This window comes from Corvus moneduloides, chromosome 26 (assembly GCF_009650955.1).
Source record: "Corvus moneduloides isolate bCorMon1 chromosome 26, bCorMon1.pri, whole genome shotgun sequence".
In the NCBI taxonomy this organism is placed as follows: Eukaryota; Metazoa; Chordata; class Aves; order Passeriformes; family Corvidae; genus Corvus; species Corvus moneduloides.
Genome location: NC_045501.1, coordinates 3,336,130 through 3,355,586, shown reverse-complemented (window position 1 = coordinate 3,355,586; position 19,457 = coordinate 3,336,130). Strand labels below are relative to the sequence as shown.

At 41.4% G+C, this 19,457-nt stretch overlaps 1 protein-coding gene across 7 annotated transcripts; it reads right to left on the bottom strand.

The window, feature by feature from the left end:
* Window positions 1-551: 551 nt before the first annotated feature.
* On the bottom strand, window positions 552-19,245 carry NBR1 (NBR1 autophagy cargo receptor). Of its 7 annotated transcripts, none has more exons than XM_032134486.1 (21): window positions 19,061-19,244; window positions 16,774-16,836; window positions 15,476-15,494; window positions 15,074-15,096; window positions 14,062-14,259; window positions 13,483-13,557; window positions 12,180-12,397; window positions 11,019-11,183; window positions 10,344-10,550; window positions 9,530-9,689; window positions 8,744-9,031; window positions 8,160-8,312; window positions 7,619-7,694; window positions 7,190-7,300; window positions 6,207-6,413; window positions 5,946-6,080; window positions 4,991-5,348; window positions 4,603-4,700; window positions 3,985-4,054; window positions 3,174-3,279; window positions 552-2,787 (listed from the first exon to the last, which is right to left on the bottom strand). In XM_032134486.1, exons 1-21 carry the CDS (start codon window positions 19,217-19,219, stop codon window positions 2,617-2,619), a joined length of 3,060 nt encoding a protein of 1,019 aa, XP_031990377.1. In that variant the 5' UTR covers window positions 19,220-19,244; the 3' UTR covers window positions 552-2,616. The 7 variants fall into 7 exon arrangements, with proteins under 7 accessions (XP_031990377.1, XP_031990376.1, XP_031990378.1 ...); XM_032134485.1 differs by having other exon boundaries at window positions 552-2,790; window positions 19,061-19,243; XM_032134487.1 differs by having other exon boundaries at window positions 552-2,790; window positions 6,207-6,398; window positions 19,061-19,242.
* Between the last annotated feature and the right edge of the window lie 212 nt (window positions 19,246-19,457).

The window sequence follows — 19,457 nt, the reverse complement described above, 5'->3', positions numbered from 1 at the left end:
CCGCGGCAGGGACAGGGACACCCGGAGGGACCGGCCCACAGCGGGCGGGGCGGGGCCGCGGCAGGGACCGGGACAGGGACACCCGGCGGGACCGGCCCGCAGCGGGCAGGGCGGGAGGGGTTTGCCGGGCTGCCAGCCTGAACCAATCGCCGCGGTCGAGTAAAGGATTTCCTCAACGAAAGCGGAAAGGTGCTTTCCTTCAACAACAAAGGACCATGAACTGACGGTACCCCGACTGCTGTGTTCGGGGGCCAGCGCAGAACGGCGTGGGGAGCTCACCCCGGGCCTTGCGGTAGGAGAAGTCTCAGCGCAGGCCCCGCTTCTGCCCCCGGGCCCTCAGGGTGCCCCTGCTCACCCCCCCTGCCCGCCGCAGGCACGGGCGGACCCCTGGCCGAAGGAGCTGAGGCCGTGTGCTCCTGGCAGCGGCGGGGGGAAGCGGCTGCGGTGCCCGCGGCCCGTGCTGGGCAGCCTGCGGTCGGTGCAGGGGTAGGAACCCCATCCCAACTCCCCTGTCTCAGGCGCCTGTGCTCACCCGAAATAAGATACAGAGATCACATCTGCTCTGTAGAATATATTATAAATTATATCATGCATTCATTAACAAAATATACAAAGCCAACAGAAATATATCTATCTTAAGCCTGAGCATACAGCATCTAAACTCTAGTAAAAAGTAACCTAAAGAGAACAGCATCTCACACTTGCCATTTCAATCTGCAATGAAGTGCTCCTCCTCAAATGTTTTCGTTTTGCAATTTATAGAACACATTAACATTCCAAGTACAAAGGTACACACAGTGAACATGGGTCCTGCTGGGCCTGAAAGACCCAAGCAAATAACCACACTATGCTTCAAAGTGTCATCAGCTTCTGCATTTCGCCCCTGTCCTTTCCTCCTCCTTGTTCTAGAGTTGTCATTAGTCAAAAGATACTCAAAACACAGCCAAGTTAAGGTGGAAAGTTACAGAAGGATCTTTAACTGGTCCACAGCACACAGTTATACTGGTGTACAGAGAGATGGGAAACACTGCAAAATACTTCTACTGTATTTCAAAATAAACATTTAAGAGTATATCTTCCACAATCTATAAAAATAGGTTTAAAACGAAAGTGGTATGATACATTTGTTTTCTTGAACTATTTTAATGGTATTTTATCTCTAGGGGTACTAAATCTTTTAAAAAATTACTGATAACCTGGTCAGTCACAATATTGACACTGCTTTAGCTATATTGTGACGAAACAGAACACTAGTTTGAAGCAGGAGTAATATAAAATATTTTAGAATCAATGGTCTCTTACTGCAGCAAGGAAAAAGTAAGAAGGTAGCCAACACTGTCACCTGCTGAGGGACTGAACTCTGAGGAGTTATCTGTGGATACCCCACTGCACAGCAGTGTCTGGTGCTCATTTCTCGTCATTCTTCAGAATCAACTCTCTCAGCATATTTAGAAGGGAATTCTTAGTTTTCCAAATTAAATATGGGCATCTAAAACAAAATCTTGTGAGAAAAATGCATTCTACAGGTGTGGCTATGGAAACACAGGACCAGCTAGAACCATCAGAGGAGACTGTACACTTGAAAGTGCTTAACACATTTTTCAAACTCTAATGTAAAGTTATGTGATCCCTGCTTCAAGCATTCTTTCCATTCCTAAACATTACCAAAATGCGTGCTCCAGTTCAGGTCTGGGTTCCTACACATTCTTGAATTTATGTGGTATTAACAGAGTAAAACATTTGCCCTATAGTGAAAAAAGGTAATGGTCAAATTTTTACTATTTTAACAAAGAGCCTGTAAAGATTCCTAGAAAGGCCCTTCCTACCCTTATACTCCATTTTTAACAAAATATTTTATGTGGGTTATACTTCCACTCATAAGAGATCTGGTTTGCACTGTCATTACTGGTTCAGTTGCTGGTGGTGATTCTTCTGCTTCCTTCTGCTACAACAAGCAACAACTTTACTGGAATTCATCAGTTTAACTGCAGTTACACTTTCAGACTTTTCAAAAGTCGTTTGATGATTCAAGATGGCTTTCTTCTGTGAGTAACTTCTTTTTCTTAGAATAACTTGTAAGATTTAAATTTGTCACAATACTATCGTGCATTGGAAAACCAATTACTAAAATCATCAGAAGAAACAAACTACTAGTTTCGGGCATCTCTTGTAAATTAAGCAGGACTACATTTTATAGCAGCATTTTACGCTGGTTCCTATTCCAAAGCTAATTAAGCCAACAAAAAATTTCCAGCTGCCTAAAAAAAAAGGGTATATACAATAAAATGGGAAGTTCTCATCTGGGTGCAAAGTTTAGGTCTACACTATTCCCTGGTAAAAGGATTTGATCTGAAATTAGAGATTTAAAGACTACTCATTTAACTATGAGGTCCAAATAATAACTGAAATTCTGGTATCCATTTCAAGAGATGCCACAAAAAGGGTTGTTTGACATTTCCATGAGGGTAAAAAAAGAAAAAGTCAAATGTTCAAAGAAAAGCCAAGGTTTTAAGTCAAACCTCCAAACAGAGAGCAGCTGAGGAGCAGCCTGCTACTCTTGCAATGTTTAATTAGAGTTTACTCAATGAAGACTATTCCTCTCTCCACCAGGCAGGTTTAGCATCTATTGCACCAGTCTCTGTTACTGATCTGAAGCAATTCAGTTACCACTTCAATCATATTATTGTTGTGTTTCTTCAGCAGCCGCAGGTTTAACTGCCTGTCACAGAATCCCATCTCATACAGACTGGACAGCAGAGTGGCAGTCTGCTCTTCTGTAGCTGCAGGCTGCTGAAAACAAAAGAGAGTAAGATAAGCTAAAAAAGGTAATTTATTTTTTGCCATTTGAACTAGGGGCCCTGCATTATACTAGAATCAAATTGAGGCACAGAGGCTCTTTTACCCCCATTTATATTCCCTTTCACTGCTCACTTACAAAGATGAGTTACTACTCTTACATGATGCTACAAGAGACATGCTTCCATCCCTATGGCATGGATATCCCAGTCTGCTGAGAGCAGACTCTGATCTCCTCAAAGGGATGCCATCAGACTTAATATTTGATTCTTACATTAAGTCCAATATGGAATATTGATACCCTTCTAAAACATAAACCTATAAATTTAAGGTTGTCATTTTATGAAACTCACATTGAATACAGGAAAAACAGTTACCTGTTCAATAATGGGTGGTCCAGCAAATAATGCTTTGTAGGCAGAAGCAGCAACTGACAAAGCTCCTTTCACGAGTTCTCCTGCAATGCTGCTTCCTTGAGGGTACCTGTGAAGAGACCAGGTGCTGCTTTAGGGTCAGTAAAGCCAAGGGTTTGTTTCAGTGGAATGCAAGTTGCTGCTTGTTGATGTGAGGACTGTTGGAGACAACAGCCTATGATCCAAAGGAATCAGCCATGTTTGGGAACTGAGCTATACGAGAAGCTCATTCCCTTTTTCTTGACACCTTCTATTAAATTGTGGATGTATGCTTTCCATGAAGCAACCTTTTGTAAAGAGCTTAGTATCTAGAAGAGAACATACCTACATGAAAGCTGTGCACTGACACATACCCATTCAGGGTAGGGTAACTTCCATTTGTTTTCTATGAATACTTAAGTTACTTAATATTCTGCTCAACATTTTGACTTACTCCTCCAGTCTCAGTACTTTAGGACAACTTTATAGCTAACTTGTAAAATCACCATTCTAAGAATCCTGAGATTTTCCAGAAAAAAACGCCACAGAACTTCAGAAGCATTCAACTTGAGCTCTTCATTAATTTTGCCTTGCCAGCTCTTGCATCCTTTAGATCTGTGTCCAAGTAGAAACCAAGATCTTAAGAAAATACAGCATGTTTCCTTTAAGAAGGGAGGCCTCTCTCCAAAATGATGACTACATGAAATCCGTAAGCCAGAGCTTTTTCCTAGGTGTCTAATTAAGCAGTTCTCAGTCTGAAATAGTGTTTGTGAAGTCACAGCTTCAGCTTCATTACCTCGGGTATTCTGAGAACTTAGTGAGAAATGCAGAAGATCCTGGCCCATGACTATCTTCACCACTGGGTTCTGGAAAAGGAAAAAAAAAAAAAGTCAACATGTCCAGGTAACAATAATTAAGCTGGAGAAATGCAACACATACATAAACAGAAAAAAGTGTGTCTCGGTACAATTGTAATACTCTAAGTTTAGTTATGCAGACCAGGTGTCCAGGATTCTCACTGCAGTGCAAGCAGTCAGAAGAGTTTCAGAACCATGTGACTGATTCATCAGTGGGTGTTTAACACGAGAGGAACTGCTGTCTCAGTGACTGTAACTGCAGCTTAAATGCATAGCTCATTAATTCCAGAGCAAGGTAATTTTCCAGATGCCTGTAAGGACGTTTGAGTATCCTCTTACCATTTCCTATAATAGATGTTCTTAACTAATCCACAAAGCCAATTATTTCTTTATTTGCAACATCCACATAACAAAAGTTCAACACCCAGAGAAAAATTAAAATCTTTAGTTAGTAGATTTCTGCTCTCCTCAAGAGTAACGAGACATCAAATTCAGTACTAGGCATAAGGAATAGGTGATAGCAATAGTCTGCACCCTGCATTAAATACTGTCAGTACCTTCTCTTTGTGTTTGATTATGAGGAGCAGAAGAGAGGTTCTCTGAAGCTGGTGTGTTTGGTTCTTGGAAGATAGGATTCTGAAGAGATGAAAGATTCCTGAGAATGTAAGGCAAAAACATCACTACTTTTATTCTACATGTACACACATAAATAAGTCCAGATCAACAGAAAAAAAGAAAAAAGATCACATGCTCCCTTCTCTCCCTCTCTTGCACTCACTTAGATCAGTGAATACAGGCTCTATAAAAAAGTTCCAGGATTTAAGAACATTTATCTCAGTATATGATAAAACTTTTGTTACAAAAATTCCTGTTTGGAAGTACCAGACCTTGCAGAGCCTACAGCAATACCAGCATCACCATTTTGTTCTTGTCCCCAAAGCATACCTTTGTGTCTGGGGTAAGGTGTCCACAGTTGCTGGGGTTAATGGTACTGCAGCCAGTGTTTGTGAAGCTGTCAAAGTATCACTGACCCTATGGATCTGTGGCTGGCTTCCCCCTTCTGGGTTCTCTGCTACTGTTTCAGGTTCTCCAGTCTTTTCTAAACCAGGCTGAGAAAGAGCTGAACTATACATGGAGTCGCCTAAAGGCCGACTGGTGTCAAAGCACTCAGGGAGAATAATGATATAATCCTCTGATGAAGCAGAGGAGCATTGACTCTGAACATCATCTTTATCATCTTCTTCATCATCACAATTGCCAGCACCACTACAGGGGATTGTGCTCTCAGACAGTGGAAGGTCCCCTAGTAAGACAAAAAGTGAAGTATTAACCATTGTCCATTTTGTATGGACAACAGCAGAGACAGTGTTGTCCCAGTTGTAAGAGATAAGATTTAGAAACAACTGTAAACCTCATCTGCTGCTATTCATGGTGTAATTTGCCCTATTGTGAGGAGGATGTAACGTGAAAGAGTAAAAGATCTTAATGTTAAGCCTATGCAAATATGCTGCTGGTCTTAATGCTTATAGTAAAAACAGGAATAAGAGCTATACATAGAGCCTAAACTCTAGTTTTCAGCTCCTAAATCACACACATTAGAAACAGGTCAGAAATATTTCAAGCTACATGTAAAAAATATGGAGGCACCAGTCATGCATAACATATGAGCACTTACTTGAATACCCAACTGGAACCTTTTGGTCTCAATTTCACTTCTTTAAAAAACAGCTATTAAACTAGCTGGTTGTTAAAGTACTGACACCAATTTTCTGATGTAATCATTCTTACAACTGGGACAATCTAATGATTCTCTTCATCTAATGAAGATCAGTTTCCTAGAACAGCATCAGATCTTTTCACACATGATTTTTTTACAGCTTTATCTTACATTCAAACTCACCACAGGAATTTTCTGTCATTGGCTCTGACTGATGAATCTTTGCTTCCTTTTTGGAAGTGGAATTACTATTTATCATAGGAGATTCTTCGTTTACCATATTGCAACTGAAGGTGTCTTGTAGTGTTTGTAAAGAGTCTAATAAAACCAATCAGGAAAAACAATTAAATGGTATCAACCACCTGAGCTGAGCAATCTGTGTCTCACGTCTGACTGCAAAACAAGTCAAGCCACAGAAGGCAGCTAGCTAATGCCAGTACTTACTCTGGAGGATTTTGGGGGGTTTTTGTGGGGGCTTGTGGTCAGGTGCAGCATCCAGGGTCAGAGATCGAATTACAGTTTCACAGACAAACTGAGTCCCACTCATATCCTCTTCCCCTTCCTCCTGGTTCAATGCATGTTCAGCTTTCACTTTCACCACAGAAGAGTCCACAGAAAGGCAGGCTTCTGCCGTGCCTTGGAAAGGGAAACGTAACAGATTTTACCACCACAACAAGGAAATGTAACTATAATAAGAATTTTTTAGACTAGCCACAGCTAATATTGACTCTGTGTGTTAATTCTTTCTAAAAATTGAAAGATTTTTAAATTCAGCTCAAGTTGAATGTGAAAGTGATTGAGAAGTATGGGGAGCCAAACCTGGAATGTTTTGAGTATAACCTAGTCTATAAAGGGTAGACTGTTAATTCTCCCAACAATTCTAGTGGTCAGACAAATCAAAAGAAGCATTTGAAAGGACTTTATACGAGGGCATGCAGTAACAGGACAGCAGGGAATGACTTTAAGATGGAGGAGGGTATATTTAGATTAAATATTAGGCAGAAATGCTTCCCTGTGAGGGTGGTGAGGCCCTGGCACAGGTTTCCCAGAGCAGCTGTGGCTGCCTCATCCGTGTAGTGTCCAAGGCCAGGTTGGATGGGGCTTGGAGCAACCTGGGACAGTGGAAGATGTCCCTGCTCACGGCACGAGGGGTGGAACTGGATAATCTTTACGGTTCCTTCCAACCCAAACCATTCTGTGATTCTGTGATTTGTATTTCCAAATCAACCTATATTATGCTCCAACCTCTACAATCACTAAAGTAGTGTCAGACTCCAGGTTTATGAACCAACCAACCTTTTTTTTTTTTTTTCTCCAAAGAAGGGGAAGACAGTAGTTAGAATTTCTTTTAGGCATCAGGTTTGCTGACTACACAGAAGTGACTATATCCTCCCTTCACCCCCAAGCTCTTCAGGACTACTGCTTACCAGGCACTAGTTTAAATCCACTCCCCTCGTTCTCCTCCTCTATCTGACCTAAGCCAGGTTTCTCCAGCAAGGGGCTGTCACGTGGCAAAGGGGACATGCATGGAGTCATGTCTGGAAAACACAGGGAGCAAAGATAATTGGCACTAAAGGAGAAGGAGCCTCCAGGAGATAACATTTTAAAAAGTTATTCTTTTTAAGGGACATTTTTTCAAGACTGAAGAAACTAAGTTATTTTGCAAGATAATCTGGTGGAATAAACAACTAGCTTTACATTACACTGCCACTGGTTGTGCAAAGAAAATGGCAGCATTCCTCAACATCTGGAATGTTATCATCTTGGGGACATGAAGGTGAAAAGAAGCCAAGACTGAAAAACACAAAGGATAGCTGTCTGTGCTCAAGAGAGCACAGAGAATAAGGGAGCCTTACCAACTGGAGTATTGTGTGGCACTCGCTCCAGTTCCTGCACAATATTAATGTCCAACAGCTCAAAGGACAGCAAATCCTACAGGAAGAAACACCACACAGTTTCCATGAGCAAACTCTGAAACTGAATCATATCTGTACTTGGCAGCACAGATCCCACTGATGTAGAAATAACACTTTGTTCCTCAACACGACCTCAGAGGGCAGTTTTCCCACAGTATATATTTACATCATTGAATATGGTGCACGAATCAGGGCAGCAAGAGACAAAGCTAAGAACTCTGTTGTTAGGGGCCAGAGAAAGAGTCAGCATTGAGTCTTTTTTGGGAATCTTAATCTGTCCTGCACATACCTTCCACATAATGACAAGTCCCTGATACCAGTTCGAGAAAACAGCTCTGCTATATAAAATGCAATACACTCTTTCTGAAAATAGAGTGGCCATTTTTAGAGCTCAGCAGCTTTATTCCTACAGATGTCTACATACCTAGACATCAAACCCAAGATGGTTTGCTTTCTATCTATCTGAATTTTAGTACTTTACCTGTGCAGTGAGGAGATCGACAGATGGGATATAAAATTCTCTCTCACTTGGCAGATTTTTGATCTTTAAGGGAATAGTTGGCAGAGATATTTCAGCCTGCTCTGCAATTCCACCCGTGAGTTGTGCACCTGTTTCTGTCTTTAAAGAAGCCTCCTGCAAAAATAAAATAAACAGTGTCCCAGAAGCCCCTTAGCCACAGTAAATGAAACACCATAAAAACTAAAGCCTGAATGTTGTGTAAACACACAAGTAATTTGAAAGAGATTTAAATCAGCTCATTACACAGCCAAAAGGACAAGACCTAATAAAGAGAAATTCTGCAGTGTTTAAGTTCAAACAAAGAAGTAGACAAATAGCTGAAACAGACTGATAACTAACCTCATGCCTGTCAAAAAGACCAACTACTTCAGAACTTATAAATGCAATATATGTTGTGTGTCTTTCCTATTAAAAATAAAATTTAGAAGCAAATGGCTAAAATAATCCCCTTGAATAGTTAGTTAGGAATACTGTGCCAAATAATACACAATACTCTGTCTCCAAGGCAATTCAGAACTGCCCCAAATACCAGGTGAGTGACTTGCCTGTTTTGTTCTGGAAGCTCTACTCTTCTGACAGGAGTCAGAATCCTTCCAATCACTTTCTACATAGTCAGCAGCTGGAGAGGGATCCACAACAATACTGCACCAGATCCTTGGCCCGAACTGTTCCCCTCTGTGTGACAGTCTCCAGTGAGAAGTGTAAGTTCCTTCTATGTTGGGAGCTACAAACTCAACTGAAACAGTTCCTACTTGTCCAGATGGAAGGGATGGCACTAACACATCTTTTTTCTCAGAAGATGCCAAGGTCAGATTTCCCCACATAAGTTTCAACTGAAATATACAACAGAAAAAGCCAAAAGTTAACTTCACAAGCTTCTCTGCAAAGTGTGGGCAGTAGGAAGCAGAGCTCCTCTGCTGAAAGGCCTTGTAGGTACCAGGCATGGAGAAGACAGGCTGCTCGTACACATTCTCACTTTAGTCATTAACACCACAAAGGTACCCCCACCTTTCAACACCAATGCAGCCACTCACAGAACAAAGGGTTTTTGAGGTCAGAAAAGCAACAGACCAGTTGTAAACCAGGTCAAACATTATACATGGGGGACATATTATTAATGGGAAACATGTTCAGTGATGGTACTCTGAATTGCTTTCTTCCTACAGTCTACACTTGTGAAGAGTACCTAGACAGCTTATTGCCCCAGAATTCCCAGCTGTGAATCAACAGGCCAAAGGAAATCTTAAACAGTTCCTAACAGAGAAGTCACACAAAAATGTTATCTTCCAGAATGATTTCAGTGTGCAAAAGTAAGAGCAAAGGCAAGATACCTTTGTGTCTGAGCTCCATTCCACATTGCCAGTATTTTTCATTCGCCAGTGTTTGATAAACTTTGTTCCTGGTTTCAAGTGAGTACCATCAGGCAAATTCTCATCCACAAATACTGCACTTAATGTTGGGACAATTGCTTGGAAGGGTTGATTAGGACTCCTGGGATTGGAGAGAGTAAACAAAAAAACCAAAATACACCAAAACTGAAGAAGTTCAGCTGCTGATCAATGTTAATTTGCCTTTTAAATGCCCTAAATGGAAGGGATGAATTAAAGAAACAAACTATACAAGTTTTACACTGCACATTCATAAACTCAAGGGGAATGGGAAATGCAAAGCAGTTGCCTGCAAAGGTTGCTGTCTGATGAATCTCAGCTTAAGAGCACATAAGAAAATAAAGAAGATAAAATAGCTCTGAATGTAAATATACAGAATATACTTGACTTTATGCAGACACACTTAATTAGGTAGGAAGATACAGACTTTTTAAAACTGGCAGCAATGTTAATTTGTGCTGTATGAGCATGCACATGTACATATAATCCTAGGCACTCTCCTTCCTCCTAAATCTACATAAATCACTAAGTTTCTGGTAATAACCATCAGTAGTTTTTTTTCTTTCTCCTACTCACCTCTCAATTAAAAACGCTCTACTGTGCAAATCACATTTAGACAAAATTCTCACACAGTCAAATGACAAATCATACTTCAAATGAGCAATTTCACAACCTTCTTCCTGTTACTTTAACTTGGTCTCATAACAAAAGGTCAGACAGCACAACTACCAGATGCTCAGTTAACAACCACCCTTACAGGAAGGTATTAGGCTGGAGACTCTCAGATTTCAGAGTAGGTGAGCCATTCGTTTCCAATACATGGATAGAGTTCCACAGATGAATTTTCCTGTGCAATTTTAGCTGTTTTTTGAGCTCTCGGACCTCTGCTTTTCGTTGTTTCTTTTCTGCTCGCAATCTCTGCTTCTCCGCCTTCAGAAATCTTTTGTCCATCTGTTTCTGGAGCCTGCAGAGCCAGTAAGACACCTTATTACATTAAACTGATTTATCTTTAGCCAGCACAGTCTTAGTCTCAAGAGAACCCTTCAGGAAATGTCCCATGCTTCTAGACTGGATACCAAATGATTTTAAAAGAACATCCTCACAGTTGCTTGTGGAACTATTTTGAATGGTCTCTGAAAGAACAAAAAAAGGCAGACACAGAGCGCCCAAAGAAAACACAAGGTCTCAAAGTTTACTACCCACCTATGGCACAAAAGTCTGTCTTTCCTACTTTGTTATTAGAAGCACTGTAAGATTTATGGCTTATGCCCTTTATAAATACATAGCTATTTTTAGTTACTCACAATGAAGTTTGAGTACCATTTCCATTTCTTGTTATCTCTAAAAATAAAAGGTGAACCTCGACTCCAACAGGTGTTTCCACTTGCTATCAGGACAATCTTGTCAGGTATTGACAGGTGCCACCATTTACCTGACTTGCTCCAGAGTAGCAGGCAGGCGTGGTGAGAGCTCTGCAAGGCTGTAATTGTCAGCGACACAGAGGATGGGTCTGCGCAGCTTTAACAACACGTGGTTGGGATCATGTGCATACGTTCCTGCTTCACACTCTTCACAGATATTGTAGGCTGGACAAAGGCTGCAAAGCAGAAAAGACAGGAGGTTACCAAGAGGCAAAGAATTTCTGCAGAGAAACAAGTCTACCACAGTAAGCAGTTCCCAAGCGACAGCAGCTGGTTGTCTCACTCGTGTATCAGTATTTGGAGCCATCTGAATACCTAGATGATTATCTCTCTTCTTGGCAAAACTGCAACACAGTTCCCATTTCTTTGAACACACATTGAAAAAAATAGACGCTTCCTTTAGCACAAAGGACTAAAATCGTTGCTACAAAGGGCAGAATATTTTACCAAAATCCAGTGCCAGAAACAGCGCCGTACTTATGAAAATACAGAGGCTAAGTCAACAAGCATTCAGGAATGCAAGGCAGACTGCTCCTACAGGAACAGGGCTGATAAAAACCAGACTGTCATCTCCTGCCAGCAAGGAAAAAAAAAATCCAAAGAAAAGCTCCTGTTGGCATTTCATACACTGATTCTGCCTACTCCCAAAATGCTGATCTTTACAGCAATTGCCTCATTCAAATAAAAGTCTCACTTTTAACGCCTCACTTAAGACATTCATCAAAACTTATTTCATATTATTAGACTGACAAGTGTGATCATTAAAAAAAAAGTATGACCTGCCTTAGTCTCACTGACTCTCAGAACCAACCAACCAATCAACCCCTGCTTTTTTGTTTAGTTAACCAAACAAAACAATTTCCTTTACAATTTACTGCATGCTATATGCAGATAAGTTAAAGAGTCATTGAGAACACAGCACTGTGAAGTTCTCTCACTTTTAACAATCGCCTTTTCTCAAATAGTATTAATCTTGCTTTTATGCAGATGAAATCTAGTCACCACAGGAGAGAACATCAGCTGCTGGTGAGACACATTGTAGACATTCTGAAATGTACAGCAGGCTGTAGATTAGCAACCTAGAAATCTGTGACCCCAGGATAGTTTCTCAGAATCACTCACACACCATGCATGTTAGGTTCCCCACACTCCCAGCTCCCATCAGACTCTACCTGCACTGGTAGCGAACCCCAACAATCCGAGCCTGGCAGTTGCAGCAGGAGATCAGCCAGTCACACTGGCTGCTGCTCCCCGACGGGCTCTCCAAAGGTGGAGGTGCTGCTGTAATTGAGCTCTCAGAAAAATCTGGAGGCTGATTGCAATGAACAAGCTTCTCATACAGCTTCTGCTCCAGCCTCTCAACAGTCTCCTTAACTACTTGTTCCCTGAACTAGAAAGAAATTAAAGCAGTCATAGATGAGAACTACACACGAAGTTTGAAAAGCTGAGTTACATGGTCACAAGTCTCCTGATCTGTACGTCATAGACTACTTCAGAATCACTTCCCCTACCCCCCTGCACACTCTACACGAAATTAAACAAACACCACATTCCTCAGAGAGGACTTTTATTTTAGAAAATACCGACCCGGAGCTTTTAAAAAGGCAAGTTAAAAATCACATATTTGTGCTTACAATATTGTTTTTACTCCATAACCTTGCACGAAGGGAAGGAAACTCATCTCCAAAATATTACCACAACTCCCAAACCCCTCTGGAGTCTCTACCATTAAGTTCTGATTTGCCCACCAGGGATGTTTTAAATATAACCATGAGCTCCCCCTATTTTTAGTTTGTATAAATAGGTGGCAAAGGAAAGGAGACTCCAGGAAAAAATGCTTAAAGATACATGCACATAGTTTCAAGAACTCGCTAGCTAATGAACTCTTTGCAGTGGCATCAAACTGTTTTTCACTTTATTAGCTGTTCAAAACAAGTTAACATCCACATCTTTAACTGTAGGTTATTGTCAATGGCTTCCTGAAAGTATTTTCTCAAAGCAGTCAAGAAAACTAAGGTCATCAAATGCTCTGCTTTCAATCACAGGAAACCAAAAGCATTGCCCTGCTGAAAGTACTCCCCTGCTGAAACTGGGCAATCAAGAGTCTACAAGAGCACCACTATTCCATGCTGTCCCACAATGAGTGGTCTGGAATTCCTATGGCTGGCTGGAGTGCTACAAGGATTCTATTATGGGAGCTACTTTGAACTACACTCAAACTAATCAAATGCATAAACTAAACAATTCACTTTTCACAAGTGGTATTGATCAAGTTTATGGTTGTGGGGCTTTTTTAAGGTATCCCCTACACTGTAGACATAGTCAGACATCTAATTCCCACTGAGATCCTGGTCACAAGTGCTCATGTCAAGTGTGCTCGTATGTCTAGAGTTAGGCATCACATAGATCTCTTCCATGCACAGCTTCTTATGTATTTCTTCAAGTATACCAATACTTGTAAGACAATACACTTACCGTTTCTAAGTAGCTCGTAAACCATTCTGGAGGATTTTCATTTGTGCTTTCTGTTCTAGTCTGATTTAACTTTTGCTGGAGGAAAAAAACCAAAATAAACAAAAAGTATGCAAAGTTTAAAAAAAAAAAAAACCTCAACACAGCAAGTTAACTGCTGAAAGAGCTTTTAAGTGTCTTTATAAAAAAATATTTAAAGTTCTTCAGAAAACAGTGGAGAAGCAACACAAAGTAGCCACTGACATTTTCCTGAAATGTTTCTGCCTCATCAGCATCAGTGTAATTACACACCAAAGCCACAGAAGTCAAGTCAACCAGAAGCTACTAGATGGCAATGAGGGCGTCAGGAGACGAATTGCTCTGTGTATCAAAGTACTTAAGAATGGCCAACATGAAAGCACCTGCATTTTTAAAGACAGTATCAAATTATTCTCTTGAAGACATTCAAACTTGGTGAGCAGGTAACTGAAAACAGACACCAGCTGCTGAACTCAGTTTTTATATATGGGTAAAGAGGACAATCAGTCTACAAAGTCAATTACATTTACTAATTCTTTGTTTTAATGCAGCTCAGCTTCCTACCTGAATGGTAAGCTCCTTGTCATTTTTTAATTCTTCCTCTAATCCCTGAGCTAGCATGGAACAGTGCAAAAGTGGTTTCTTCTCATCCTTAAGAAGCACCAGCTTTTCTGTCACAACTTTTTCATGTAGTTGCAAAGCACGAGAAGAGTTTTTTTCATAGGCATTCATCTGAAGTTGATTTCCTTGTTTAACTGCAATCTAAATAAACAGTATATACATACACCACATTTCCCACTTGCAATCAGCATACAAAATCTGTAAAAATACAGTATTATACTACATTGGGGAGTTTGGGGAAAGGGTGGGGAAAGACTAACAGACACAAAAAGAAAAACTGAGAGAAACACCAAGGCAGAGGCAGCTGATATTCTACTTCTTAAAGGTTACTAATATGCTTATTAAAAAGTTTATTAAAAGCCAAAGGATAATCATGAAAATATCCTACTGGAATTTTTCAGCCCAATAAAGTGTTCATAGGAGCCAGTAAACAATAGATTGTGTCCAGAAAATTATTATTTTTCAATTACCAGATTTGAAATTCAAACCATGAGCAAAAAGTTTTGAAAGACTTAATAATGTAAAAAAGAAACATAAAGGAATGCAATTCTTATTTTGTCTAACTGCTTATGAAGTAATTAAGCATTGAGTCTAATAACTCCTAATGATATACTCTGACAGTAGGGTCTATGTGGCAAGATTTTTCAAGGGATTCACTAAAGCCCAGTATTTCCAAATACAGGATTTACTGTTGAAGTGTTTGAGAAAGTCAGTCTCTTAACCAAGCCACTACTGCTCAGGGTCCTCAATCATAACTGCCTATACAACTAATTTATAAAAACAAAGACCAACCAGGATGGAAAAAAAATGTATTAGGACACTCAAGCTACTGTCTAAAGCTAGAAAACAGCTATTCTCATATCCTGGGCCAGGTAACGCTGGTTTTTTTCTCAGCTACCCCAATTTTAACTGGAGAAGGATGAATATATTGAAAAAAGTCAAAGAGCACATTTACCTTCAGAGCTTCTTCATATTCCTCTAAAGAAAAATAGAAAGAAATGTGAATGACCCCTATCTCACACAACAGATGCAAGTTTAGCACACAGTATTTAGAAACCCTTACATGACAAGGGGCCTCCTCTACCTTCTGTAAATTCTCTTAAAAATAGTGCAAGAAACTGTAAATACAGCAACTAGCACACATTTGCACAGCTAAGAGCCACAACATTCCATTAATTTAGTCACTTCCAATTTGTTCCTATGGATCAAGAACTACTTCCTTTGGGAAGAATTTGATGCCAAATCATATACCAAATACAAAAATCAAAAAGCAAGCATTCTCAACTCCATCTCCAAAAAACACAAGCAGCAGTTGGGGTCTCTTTCTTGATTTCACCTCAATAAAGCAGCAGCTCACCTTTGCTGTTCACAGAGACCTGCAAAGAGAAGTAACGGTGAGCAAAAGCCACAGACACACTTTCGCAATTCTCTTAAAATTAACACACTCCGGAATAAACATACTTTTATTTTTTATACAGTTTCTGAAACACCCCTCCTTTAGATATTTGTTGTTGTTGCCATGTTTAATCATTACCCAAAGCTGTGGTGCTTTGAAGCAGCCCATGTTCGCTACTGGATTGGCAGAGGAAGCAGTTCTCTGCACTGCTGGCACCCAGGACAAGCATGCTCTCCTCAGAAAGCTGGTGCCTGTACCACTGGGCTCACTACATGAGTCCAGAGCTTGGCCCCAGTTGCTTTAAATGCCCAGCAAAAGACCAGTTAAGTGTTTCATAAGCCCATTCTTCTACAGATACTCATTTATCAATTCCACACATAGAAGTCACTAATACAAGAAGCTATTCAATCTCTACAGCATCACAGGATTCTGAACAATGTTTGCTCAGTATTTCAGAAAAAGCTTTCACAGATGCAGATATATATTTATATATTATACAGGCTAGAAAATAAGGGGAGAATCTTTCCCTGAAAGGTTGTTTGAAGCTTCTTGACATTTCCCCTTAGGGGAAAAAATAAGAACAAGAACCCCTATTTCATTTAATAGAGTTATAATCCAAGCAGTGGAACACTGCATTTGCAAAAGGCCTGTTCTGTGTGAGAGTTACATTCTCCTCTGAATCTCCAGATAAACAAAAATAATATGAGAGGGTGAGACTGTGCCAAGCAGGAAGTTACTCAACAAGGACAACTAGAAGTAACCAATTTGTTTTCTGAGTCAGTAATCTGCTTGGAGATTACAGCAATTGCATAAAGCAAGCAGAGGATTTGAGCACACCAGATCACTGAAGCAAACATATGCTAATGACAGGGGACCTACATTTTCCAGAGGAAGGAGTCTAGATTGAAGAGACAAGGCTTTACCATGGCTGCAAACACAAATAGTTACAACTACCTTATCCTCATTTAAAAAAAAAGTTCCTCAGCAGAAACATTCCTCCCTCAGAGCACAGAGAACCACTGGCTGTTTCAATAGGCAGTAGCTTCTAAAAAAACTATTTTAAAACATGTATGCTGCATTAAGAGTAAAAGCACAAGACTATCAGCTATTTTCTTATTAAAGGGGCAAACATTCCCCCACCCCGATCTGCATAACAAACACTCCTGAAGGACCCACTACAAATTATCACGAGGCAGAAAGACTCCCATCAGTGATTTTTCAGTTGACTTATTGAGAGGGTCAGGTGGCAGGTATTTTACCTCATCATTATCCTCATCAATGTATTTAATCTGAATGCTGTCCAGGTCAAACGAAACTTTAACCTGCAACGAAAAAAAGGAACATAAAATCATAGTGGGGCAGGACAACAGATGTCCTCAGTTAATAATGATTATTAATTTGGAATAACATTAAAACCCTTCCATCCCTCCCTTCATTTTCTCAAAAGCAAACACTATTTTACCAAATCCATTCCTCTAGAGTTGAATTCTTCCCAGCGCCCTGCCTTCAGCCTTTACTAACTTTCCCTAATGAAAAGGATAAACAAGTTTCTTTCCTGTTGCACCTTGCCTGGTTAATGTTTACTCCAAAATAAATAATAATAACCTTCCCATTCTAAGAGGACAAGCTCAGGTTAACCAACTCAGTCATGGTAAACACTGCAAAACATGAAGGCTAAGGCAAACAACTCCTAAACTCTATCTCCTACATTTAAAAGTACCTGGAAAACAGCTCACATAGGTGATCAGCCTATTTTCAGCCTATCAGAATTCAGAGAATAGAGCTGAGCAGTTATTTTGCATTTTACATTAATAAGGCAGAATGAGCAGCACCAATGAACCATAAAATAAAAGCAGTTATTTCCATATGCCGAGTTTTTGAGTCCCCGGTACGTTTTTGTACCAGATACCTACAAAAGCTGTGTTTTTCCCAACAGAAACTCTCTGAAACAACTGACCCATGTCCTGCTAGCCCAGACCTAACAGAACAACACCAGCAGCCTCAGCCAACAGTGGCTGCCTGGGACTTACACAGCACCACTGGAGCACATGGACACAGTGTACACATGGACACAGTGTACACATGGACACGTTCTGCAGAGAACGTGCTTCAGGCAGCTTCTTCCAGCAACATATTCCAAATTTTGCGAATGCAGTGAGCAAACCAACTTGTCTTGTCAAGAAACTGTGGTTTATACTTAAGTTGTCTAGTACTACAGACTGTTCCCCTAAACTCAGGGTAAAACAAGAGCTCACATTACCCCTTAGAAACATCAAACTCATTTAATAAAATACTAACATACAAAAGACACAAGTTTAACTGGTAGTCCCTTGAAACAGTAATTCACACAACAGAGACAACTCGTGGTACTACCCTGGATAGGGAAACATTGAAATAGAACACCACGCCTTGAACAAACACACCCTGGCTCTCAGACTACCCAAGATTAAGGGCAACACAGTGCTTACACAGTAATCTGCTTCCAGCTTTGATGCAAGCAGGATTCTGACTAGCTCAGACATTCCTGCAGGGTCTACTTGCCACTAAGTATTCTAAGACTGAACTGGTGCCTCTTTCCGAGGACTGAAATACAGTAAGTGAAGATGATGCAGTTCAAACTTTGAACTTGAGTAACTCATAAAGCAAAACCCCTCTGTATGTGTACTGGAATATATTAGGCAGAAAAAGAGCTGAGAGAGAGAAAATAAAATAGTGACAAGATCTCTTCAGATGTGACTTTGAAAGCAAGCTAAGAAAAACAGAGCAGTTGCTACAGAATTAATAATAATAATAACAATGTTAGTTTCATCATAGCCAAGGGAATCCTTACAACACAATTTCAACCTCAGCCAATACAGGAATTTTCACAAAACAGCTCTGAAAACAAGCACCCAAACTCTTAACTATACCAAGTGCATGATCCACAGATCTCCATAAGCAACTGCCTGCATGCAGGGCCCAGTCAGATGCTGTTCTATCCAAATTAACACACCCAAAGCTCCAGGAACCAAGGGACCAAACAAAAATGTAGTAGTGACTCAGTATCCCAAGGAGCACAGACAAATCTTCAGAAAAGCAGCAGACGTGTTACTTCACCAGAGCTATTTCAGTAAGTAAAAGAATAGGAGATAAGAGGAACAGAATGTACTTTACAGATGGATACAGAGCTAAACCAAGCGTCCATACCTGTGGAAAAGGGCAAAGAACACAGCTAAGACCACCTGCTCACACAGAAAGAAAAGGGCCCTTCAGAATCTTTTTCCAAAACAGGCTTTTCACGTCACTCTAAGCATACAGCAGGAGCAAGCCACACCATTAAGGAAAAAAGAAAAACCGAGATCTCAGCCGTACGAACCACCAGTTCTAAGAGTCTGTGAAATGGGGGACACCGCTTTGGAAGGCGCGGGCGGAGACGCCGGGTCCTCGAAGACTCGAGGCTCTAACAGAATCGTGCTGCACAGCCAGCACCGAGCCGAGCCGGCTCCCCACAGCTGCGGCCCCACGGCGGACACTCCGCTCCGCCTCCTGCGGCCAGCCTGCGCTCACCATGGCCTCCACATCGGCCCACGTCGTGTGCGCCGGGTCGGACACAACGAAGCTCCGGGTGTCGCCGCGGCAGGTGACGCGGAGGGTCACCCGCGGCTCCATGGCGCGCTCCCGCGGGGCCGCGGCCAGCGGCGCCAGCCGTCCCGTCCAGCACAACATGGCGGCCCGAGGGCGGCCGGCTCCGCGGCCTCCGCGCGCGGCTATTGGCGGCACCGCCTGTCACTCACCCCGCTCGCCTCTCTGGTTGGTCGGGAGGCGGAGCCAGGGACCGCGGAACCACAACAATAAACAGAGCCGGGCGCGCGCGCGCACGGCGGCCACGCACGTCCGGCGACTGCGCCGCGGCGGCGCCTGCGCACGCCGGGATCACGTGGCAGCGGCAGGGCCAATCAGACTC

Coding starts and splice junctions, on each gene's coding strand:
- NBR1 (XM_032134485.1), bottom strand. CDS start 19,219: ATGTTGTGCTGGACGGGACGGCTGGCGCCGCTGGCCGCGGCCCCGCGG. Junction 16,837..19,060: donor GGGCCGATGTGGAGGCCATG/GTGAGCGCAGGC, acceptor TTTTCGTTGCAG/GTTAAAGTTTCGTTTGACCT. Junction 5,349..5,945: donor AATGACAGAAAATTCCTGTG/GTGAGTTTGAAT, acceptor TTGTCTTACTAG/GGGACCTTCCACTGTCTGAG.